At 52.2% G+C, this 9,696-nt stretch overlaps 1 protein-coding gene across 1 annotated transcript in view; it reads left to right on the top strand.

The window, feature by feature from the left end:
• The first annotated feature begins 267 nt into the window (after nt 1–267).
• Nucleotides 268–9,696, top strand: part of Muc5ac (mucin 5AC, oligomeric mucus/gel-forming) — a 35,590-nt gene continuing 26,161 nt past the window's right edge. Inside the window, 16 exon segments of the mRNA XM_087908692.1 lie at nt 268–352; nt 1,002–1,076; nt 1,882–1,941; nt 2,250–2,511; nt 2,741–2,855; nt 3,205–3,295; nt 4,116–4,225; nt 4,345–4,558; nt 4,656–4,781; nt 4,951–5,068; nt 5,260–5,398; nt 6,596–6,706; nt 7,209–7,278; nt 7,362–7,499; nt 7,580–7,744; nt 9,253–9,347. Coding sequence (XP_087764818.1) covers nt 268–352; nt 1,002–1,076; nt 1,882–1,941; nt 2,250–2,511; nt 2,741–2,855; nt 3,205–3,295; nt 4,116–4,225; nt 4,345–4,558; nt 4,656–4,781; nt 4,951–5,068; nt 5,260–5,398; nt 6,596–6,706; nt 7,209–7,278; nt 7,362–7,499; nt 7,580–7,744; nt 9,253–9,347 — 1,974 coding nt within the window.

Raw genomic sequence — 9,696 nt, 5'->3', positions numbered from 1 at the left:
GTGGGCTGCTTGGAGAGGACTACACAGGTGAGACCTGGAGGAACCTCAGGGAAGCCAGACTGCACCTGCAGACACACCCACCTCTGACTGCTGCCACTGACCAGCCTAAAGTGACTGAGTGCCCACTGTTTACCTGGGTGAGGGGAATGATAGGCCTGCCCCGCCCACCAACGTGAAGCCACTGGTGCTCGAGCCAGCTCTCAGACTACAAAAGGCAGCTGGTGACTTGAGTCTGTCCTCAGAGGCTACCAGTGGGGACGTTTCCCCATGCTCCACAGCATGGGTGTCGGCCAGAGGAAGCTGGTCCCATTCTGGGTCCTAGCCCTGGCACTGACTTGCAGTCAACACACAGGTAAGATTCAAAGTGTCCAGCTCTTCCAGGCCATTTGGAGAGACATTTTCCTTCTCCCATGCCCTGGACTCAGGTGGGCAGTGAGTTTTAGAGTCTTATCTGGGTCCTGGCAAGCTAAAAGTATCTGTGAGTGGGTCCTGCTATGCAGCCCTTGCCCGCGCCCTGACAACTTCAAATGGTCTCTGACTTAAGAGACAAGGAAGTACTTCTAAGGGCCAGGGATTGAGGTTGGGCATCCAATGTGGGAGAAGAAGGCGTGTCTCAGAGTACCCCAAGTTGGTCATGGCAGGCTCTTAGCCCTCTCATGTGCCCTGGTTGTGACAATTTTACCAGCACACAACCTCTTTGGACTGTCATAAGCTCAAGACACCATGGGCTGCATAAGTTGTAGGCCCAGCAGGGTGTTCTGCGGATGCAGGCACCAGGAAACTAGACTTAGTTCAGGCGAAGACCAGTCACAACTTCGTTCGAACCCTCTTGTATAGGTATGGGGATGGGCCATTCACCCGCCATCATGGTGACTCTGTGCTTCAGGCCATTAATGAGTGATAATTATGTCCTTCCCTCCGTCTGTACACAGACGGCCAGCAGTCTGGGCTGTCTGAGGCACCTGCTCTCTTCTCAGCTCAGGCTCATCTCCTCTTTGCAGGCCAGGCCCATCAGGGCACTCTGAAATCTGCCCAGGAGCCTCACTCTGACTTCTCCCTCCTTCAAGGGCATGATGGTAAGTCCTAGCCTTTTGTCCGCACTATGCCTGTCATATTCCCCCTCAACTCTACCTTAATGTGACCTTGGGTCCCCCAGGATTTCTTGCCTTAATGGCTCCTCAGCTAGCACACTGAGGAGTGAGAACTTGGAGCTGAGGCGTACCCTGTTGTACATGACTGCCGAGCCAGCCCCTGGTGGCATCATGGGCATCCAGACTCAGGCTCTGAGAGAGATGCAGAAGGTCTGTCAGGCTGCCTGGGGAGGATATGCCCTCTGCAGCACAAGGCCATTGTTCCACCCATGTAGAGCCTACCGCCATCTCTCTTGGTTTGATTAACCTGTTTCAGCATCACATTCACCATCTGGGACGTGACCTAGGAGCTGAGAGATTGGTCACACATGCCAGCGCAAGGGGTCTGGTGGGGCATTGGGGGCCAGCCAGTACTTTGCAGTTTGCATTCTCCAAACGGGTTAAAAACGGAGGGGGTCCTGAGAGGTTGAGCTGCTGACCTAGATACAGGCATTTGTGAGAATCAGGACATAAGTCCCCATGTGCAAACAGAAGTTTCTGGGCTCTGTGGCCACTATGGGCTGATGACTCTGGGAGTCCCCAGGGGACAGTGAGAGAAGAGAATGCTATCTGTAGGCCTCAGGCTGGACCCTGCCCTACCTGGTCCTCAACAGGCAATAGGACCCAAACAGGACTGGAGACCTGGGAGTCTGCTACTGCTGACCCTGGGCCCTCTCCTCTGGGCCACAGTGACCCCAAAACCTCACTCAAGGCTGTATGCACCCCATGATCCAAACCCCTGTCTCCACAGCTGTTCCACTCCACGGGGTGACCATCATCCCACCTCTAAAGACCGTCCCCGTGGTACAAGGTGAGTGAACCCCAAAGCCTATCTGGGAAAGTGGCTCCTCTTAGCAGGAGTACTCACCTTTAGACCTGAAGAGCTAGTTTAGAAAGGGGTCCCTGATTCCTGACTGCCAATAAGCATAGGGAAGGTTGGGGGGCATTCAAAGTGGCCGTGAGCTAGTCCCAGGGCTTCCTACATCAGATGGGATCTTAGATACCTACGGGAGGCAGCAGCCTGTCCAACCCCAGTGACACATGGAAAACAGAAGAACATAGAGGGAAGATGGGGCCCAGAATAGCACCTCCAAAGCCTGCCATTGCTTTGATCCACAGCTCTCAACCCGGCACATACCGGGAGGGTGTGCAGCACATGGGGCGACTTCCACTACAAGACCTTTGATGGCCAGGTCTTCCGCTTCCCTGGCCTCTGCAACTACGTGTTCTCTGCACACTGTGGGGCTGCCTATGAGGACTTCAATATCCAGCTACGTCGTGGCCAGGAGTCTAATTCCACCACTCTGAGCCGGGTCATCATGAAGCTCGACGGCCTAGTTGTTGAGCTGACCAAGAGCTCCGTATTAGTCAATAACCACCCGTGAGTCTGGGGCAGTATTGGATGGAGGATGGAGGTGCTGTGTGGTGAGGGGGTCTGTGGGAGACACTGGGGTTGTTAGCAAGACTCCACTCTCAGGAGAGAAGCTGAATAGGCACTCCCCACCCCATGCTCGGGTTGCCCCTTCAGCTCCTTCATACTGGCATTCCAGGCCCCTTGGGCTCTCTCGTCTCTTTGCCCCCCAGTACCTTATCCCTTCTCTCTTCTACAGGGTCCAGCTGCCCTTCAGCCAGTCTGGGGTCCTCATTGAGCTCAGCAGCGGCTACCTGAAGGTGGTGGCCAGGCTGGGCCTGGTCTTCATGTGGAATAACGATGACAGTCTCCTGGTGAGGATGGGGGATGGGTGTGGGTGGGCAGAGCCTTCTGGTAAGATGGGGGTGATGGGTGCAGTCTCTTAGTGAGATCAGGTGGTGGGTGAGGAGAGGGGGCACAGGCCACGCAGCTGGTGAAGGTGGGCACCCAAGCATCAACAGAGTCTCAGGGTCTTCACTCCCAGACATAGGTCCTGTGTATGTGGGATGTTTGCTTCTGAATCATGGCTTCATTTGACTTATGGGGAGGGTCTTTTGGCTTGTGTCTCCTCTGGGAGCCCTTAACCCCTTTTTTTGAGAGTCTATAGTCACATCCTGGGTTGTCCATGGTGGGGTCAGGTGTCTGATGTCTCCTTAATTTCAGCTGGAGTTGGACACCAAATACACCAACAAGACTTGTGGTCTCTGTGGAGACTTCAATGGCAGCCCAGAGTCCAGCGAGTTCCTCGCTCACAGTAAGTCCCCAGGGAATGCCCTCTCTCTCTCTCTCTCTCTCTCTCTCTCTCTCTCTCTCTCTCTCTCTCTCTCACGAACGCACACACCTGCTGCTCATACAGGCACACATATTCACACAGGTTTCCCTCCCCACAATTACAGATCATGCATAAGTACACACAGACACACCTGGAGACCCCTACACTCATGTGCACGCACACTCTTGGCATGCTGATACACCCCATAGGTGCATACAGGAAACAAGGTACCTGTCAGACCACTCGTTTTTGGTACCCGTATTCTGGGGACACAAACCCTCCTGCTTTCTTCACCCTGGGAGGGCCACGCTTCCTTACCTCCAACCAGCAGCATCGCAAATGTGGCTGCATTAGCCAGATACTCCAACATCCCTCCTCTGTCAGTCCCCCCAAGTCCCATATGAGCAGTGGGTGACAGAGTCTGCCTATGCATATGACTGCCCCTGTCAGGCCAGGCTGTGTGCAAGGTCAGCCAGAGTCTGAGGGCTGATGAAATGTCAGGTTCACTCTATAGTCCTCTGGGTTGCGTCACAGCCTGGCTATGCATTTGTAGGACTGGTGGCTATGCATCTGTTAAGGCCTCTCTTCCCACTAATCCTGTTGTCCTAGGAGCTCCAAGCTCTTTCTGGGCTCCTCTCATGGTTTCCAGATTTCAGCATCTCAGGCAGTGAGACTGGGGTAGCTAGGCAGGGACCAGAGGACCATGGGGGCATTCTTTGGAGGAGCCCCTTGGACTTGGATGTTGGGATGATGGGTTGGGGGCCTGGTATCTGTAGACAGAGGTGCTCTGGGCTTCCTGCAGATGTTAGACTGACGCCTCTTGAGTTTGGGAACCTTCAGAAGATGGACGGCCCCACAGAGCAGTGCCATGACCCCCTCCCTGTGCCCCAGAAGAACTGCTCCACCAAATCTGTGAGCTTTGAAAGAAATGGGTGGGAAGGGTGGGGAGGAGGGTTTTGGGCTCCCGGATAACCCAGGTGCTTCTGGGAAGCTTGGGGTCTGAACTCAGCATGGACCCCAACCTTGTCCAGGGCATCTGTGAAGAGATCCTGAAAAGCCAGCTGTTTTCAGACTGCTCGGCCCTCGTGGACATCAGCAGCTACCTGGAGGCTTGCAGGCAGGACCTCTGTCTCTGTGAGAGCCCTGACTTGTCCAGCTGTATCTGCCAAACTGTGGCTGAATACTCCCGGCAGTGTGCCCATGCTGGAGGAAAGCCCCAGGACTGGCGGGGTCCCAACCTCTGCTGTAAGTGCCCTCAGCCCCCTTCCCCACCTTCACAGCATCCCCCAGCAGGGAAGTGGGACCTGGCTTGATATGAGCTTTCTCTCTGGTCTCCCTACAGCTCAGACATGCCCCCTCAACATGCAACACCAGGAATGTGGCTCACCCTGTGTGGATACCTGCTCCAACCCCCAGCGCTCCCAGGTCTGTGAGGACCATTGTATTGCTGGCTGCTTCTGTCCTAAGGGTAAGATGGAGTCTCTACCTCACCAGTCCAGACACAGGACCTCCAAAGCACATAGCTGCATGGGTGGTCATGTTGCCATTCTTCAGCCTTGGTGAAAGACCCTAAGACCCTGGCCCCAAGTGTCTCTGTGCTGCCAAGGTTTGCTAGCACATGGATTTGCTTTCTATAGGAATGGTGCTTGATGACATCAACCAGACAGGCTGTGTTCCTGTGTCCCAGTGTGCCTGCCTGTACAATGGGACATCTTATGCACCTGGTACCAATTACTCTACTGACTGCACCAAGTGGTAGGTTTTGAGCTCCCCTTTCAAGAGCCTGCCATATGCCAGGGTTACTTCCCCAGGCTGTGTGGACTGGTCAGGTCCCAGACTGCTGTGGTAAATGCCCTATGGGCAGAAGCCTTCAGTCTAGGTGGCAAACATGTCAGGACTGCTGTTCCTGGGAGCAGTACACAGTAAGTCCTTCTTCTTACCCACAGCACATGCTCTGGAGGGCGGTGGAGCTGCCAGGAGATTCCGTGCCCTGGCACCTGCTCCGTGCTGGGAGGCTCCCACTTCTCCACGTTTGATGAAAGGCAGTACACAGTGCATGGGGATTGCAGCTACGTGTTGAGCAAGGTGAGGTCTGTGCTGTCCTAGGTGGGGCCTTTGACTTGGGCGGGGGGCTCCCCAGTTATCACTAGTCTAGGCCGCCCGTCACTCCTGCACTCGGGGACTTCGTGGTGAAACTGAAGAAATACTTCTGCCGATTGACCCAGGGCTCCATGGGGTCATTCAGCTCCATTCAGCTGTTGATGGAGCCTCTAGAGCTGCGTGACTCCTGCTCATGGCTTTGGCGCTTCTAATCTTGTCTTCTTTAAGAGACGTATTATTTTATTTATATGCCTTTACTTCTGTCTATGCATGTGTCTCTCTGTGTGTACATGAGCACGGTACCCATGGAGGCCGGAGAAGGCATCAGATTCCCTGGAGTTGGAGTTCCAGGTGGTTGGGAGCCACCTTGCGGGTGCTGGGCACTGAACTTGGGCCTTTTGCAAGAGCAGTACACGCTTAACCATCGATCCACCTCTCCTGCCCGTCTAATTTTATATTTATATTGGTTTTATGTCCATAAATAAATGAAATAGAAAGCGCAGTGAATTCCCAAGCCTCGCCATCCCCAGCAGTCTCCCTGTACTAACATCTTGCTTTAGTATGATATTTTGGTTACGACTGGTAATGAAAACCAATCAGTCATTACCATCCACGGCAGTGTCTGTCAGGGTCACTCATGCACAGCCCCAGGATGTGACAAATGTGAAATGTCCTGTATCTACTATCCTAGTGCCACTCAGCCACTCAGTAGTTCACCGTGCTGGCCCCCTAGACTGCACCTGAGCATCCTCTCCCCATCTTGGAAACCACTGATTTTTTTTTAAAAAAGAAAAACAACTGTTTTTCTTTTAAAAATACTTTTATTTTTTGAAAATTTTATATATGTACACAATGTATTTCAATCATCCACCTCCTCCCCCCTCCCAACTCTCCTCAGTCTCTCCTACCCTCAGTCTTTCCTACCTCATCTTCCCCCCAACTTCAATTTTAGAATTCGTGTACTCAGTAGGTGCATTAAGCCCCCCGACAGGGCTAGGGATACTCATGTCATGGGCTCCTAGGGGCCCCTTTCTCCTGAAATCAAATGGCTGCTTCTTAGGGTCTATGAAAGTGGCGGATGAGGAATTTCCCGCAAGGGGAGGCAGCATGGAGTGCAGGAGAGGGAAGGTGAGGTGGGCCGGGGTTTGCATGGTATGCCAGGACCTATATCGCCCCCTGCAGCCCTGTGACAGCAATGTCTTCACTGTGCTGGCTGAGCTTCGAAAGTGTGGACTGACAGACAGCGAGACTTGTCTGAAGAGTGTGACGCTGAGCCTGGGTGGAGGGCAGACGGTGAGTATCATGGGGGGAGCCGAGGGGAGCTCTGGCAGAGGCCGGCAGAGGCAGGTCCTGGGGCCGGGTGGGAGGGATATGTTCACATGGGTGGTTGCCTGGATACACATCCCGAGCAGAGAGTGCATCCACTATTTGTGGACCCTCAACTGGAACACTGCAATTGTTTGGCTCTGGTGCTTTTGTGATTGTACCAGTTGGCACCAAGAAAAGAGGACTCAAGAATCTATCCAATACAACCCCGTCGAAGTTATTTTTTATACATTAATTTCTGTTTTTATATTACTTAGACTATGATTCTTTTCAAAGTTTAGAAAATCAGGAAAAGTATGGGGACAGATCTTGAGACATAAGTTAACCACATGGGGACTACAGATTTGTAGCCCAGGACCTCCCAGACCTAGCAAGCACACATCACAGCCTGTGTGGGCTGCCAGGGGACAGTTGGGAGACCCTTCCTCGGTTCCATACTGACCCCAGTTGACTCCTGCGTTGCTCCTAGGTGGTCATGGTGAAAGCCACTGGAGAGGTCTTTGTGAACCAGATTTATACCCAGCTGCCAGTGTCTACAGGTGAGGGCTGCTTATGATTCTAAACTGTGTATCTCCATCCCATGGGACACGCCCACCCTGACACTCCTATCTTCTGCCCACAGCCAATGTTACCCTCTTCCGGCCTTCAACCTTCTTCATCATTGCTCAGACCCACGTGGGTCTGCAGCTTGAGATCCAGCTGGTGCCCCTCATGCAGGTGTTTGTGCAGCTGGCACCTGAGCTCAGGGGTCTAACCTGCGGTAAGAGGCCCTGACCCTGGACCTGAGCCCATTCCATTCTAGAGCCCACATGGGGCCTCAACCTGCCCTCCTGTTCCTAGGGCTCTGTGGGAATTTCAACAGTATCCAGGCCGACGATTTCCAGACCATCAGTGGGGTTGTGGAGGGCACAGCAGCCGCCTTCTTCAACACCTTCAAGACCCAGGCGGCTTGTCCAAACGTCAAGAATATCTTTGAGGACCCCTGCTCGCTCAGCGTGGAGAATGGTGAGCCTACGTTCTGTTGGATGCTTAGGGGTTGGCTTACTTGCTTCCGTTTCTGAGCTGGTTACTTCCCCAAGAAGCACTTTTTTTTTTTTCAGCCAACTCTGACCTGGCCTGGTGTCCAGTCGTCTACCCTGAGGTGGCAAATAGGCAAACTAATATATAGTGTGTTGTGTCGATCACACATTAAGGAAACCCAGAGAGGGCACCAAAATCTGTAGATGTCATATTGAGGAGTGACAAAAGGAAGCTTCCTCTTGGGAAAGGCTGATTGAAAGTGACTAAATTTGAATTCTCCATTTTTCTGCTGGTGTTTTCCATCTGTCTATAGTCTCTAGTCAGTGGCCTGTCTATAGTATTTGATCTCCATGTTGTCTCTCTGTGACAAAGGGTTTTGGCCCATATTTATTGAGCCGCATGGAAAACATGGCACGGGGATTGAGTGAAGAATTCTTTCCCATAGAAATGTTTAGCAGAGTTTTACAAAGAAAAACATTACTTTACCAATGCTGGCTGACCCAGGACCACACTCAAAACCGCACAGACCCTATCAGTCTGTGTCTGAATGTTGCTGCCAGCATTTATGGGATATTTGTTTTTTGTTTTTGCAATGTTGCTTTTGACCTGTTGGTTGCTTCCAGCAAATGATCATAACACGCTTTCATTACTCTGGATCAGGGCATGGTGAAGTACACACTTTAAGATTAAAACTATACATTTAACTTAGGTTGTAAAGCTAATTACAGAGGAAATCCAAAGTGTGTTCAGGTCAGTTACACTGTTCTCTCGAAGTCAGGTTAAACTCAAACAGGCTGACCACACAGCAGGAGGGCAACTTGAGTACAGTGTCCTAAGTGATTGCAAGGCTTATTGTTACCTCGGCTTCAGCTCCTGCCATAGTTCAGTCTTCTTGAAGGCAAGAGTATTTTAGAAAATATATTGCTGCAGTCTATAGCACACAGTAGGGCAAGCGAAACAAGTGTGGGTGCCTCAGGAGAGAGTGGTGGCCAGCATCCATGCCTACCAGCTGGCAGGGAGGACATGAGGATCTCCAGGACAAAGTCACAGATGGCTAGGGACCTCACCTGCTGCACTATGCACACAGGGCATTGGATATTAAGGGTCTGCTTCAGGGTCAAAGAAAGGACACAGGACTTTAACGTAGTTGTGATGTGACACTATCCAGTTCCCAAAGAGGGATGAGGAGGTGCCAGTTAGGATCAGTAGCCCCCTTTGCCTCTGTATTTTGGTCCAGAAATCTTGACTATTGTCCACGGTGATAGTCATTCCCATTCCTAGGAGGTGAGGGCTCTGGGGACATAGGGAAGAATAGAAACAATGACTATAGCTTTCCCATGCCTCATGTGTGTCGCAGTGATACCTGTGGTGTCACCTGCAGTATGACTCAGTGCCCATGATGTCTATCTGCACAGAAATGCAGGATGTCACAAGATGGGGGGAAACCAGGGCTGGCGTGAGTAAGTAGCTGACGGGTTCTCTTCCATCCACAGAGAAGTATGCTCAACACTGGTGTTCTCAGCTGACTGAAGCCAGTGGCCCATTTTCCAAGTGCCACACCACCGTGAACCCCAGCACCTACTACTCGGTAATGCCCGCTCTTCGGCTAGCTAGGACTCCGACACCGCCTTGTGTGTCCCCTTTTGGGAGGATCAGAGGACTCCAGAGGGAGGCAATTGAGAGGTAGCAGGTGGCAGGAAGATTCTCCCAGTCTGTCTCTCTGATTCCATTCCTGACATCCATGTTCCTTCACGTATCCCCTCATCATTGTTCACTGAGTTTAGATCAAGCCTCTGGTCTGCACTAGAAACAGGGCTAAACACGAAGTTTTTGAGAAATGCAAGTAACAGAACAGTAAGGAAGACAGAGTGTTCCAGGGCCGGAACTGGTGGGCCGCAGAGATAAAGGGTCAGGCTCTTCCTGGAATTCATGTCCTA

The sequence above is a fragment of the Myodes glareolus genome, chromosome 7 (genome assembly GCF_982192425.1).
Source record: "Myodes glareolus chromosome 7, mMyoGla1.1, whole genome shotgun sequence".
Taxonomy (NCBI): Eukaryota; Metazoa; Chordata; class Mammalia; order Rodentia; family Cricetidae; genus Myodes; species Myodes glareolus.
This window is presented reverse-complemented; position numbering and strand designations above follow the sequence as displayed.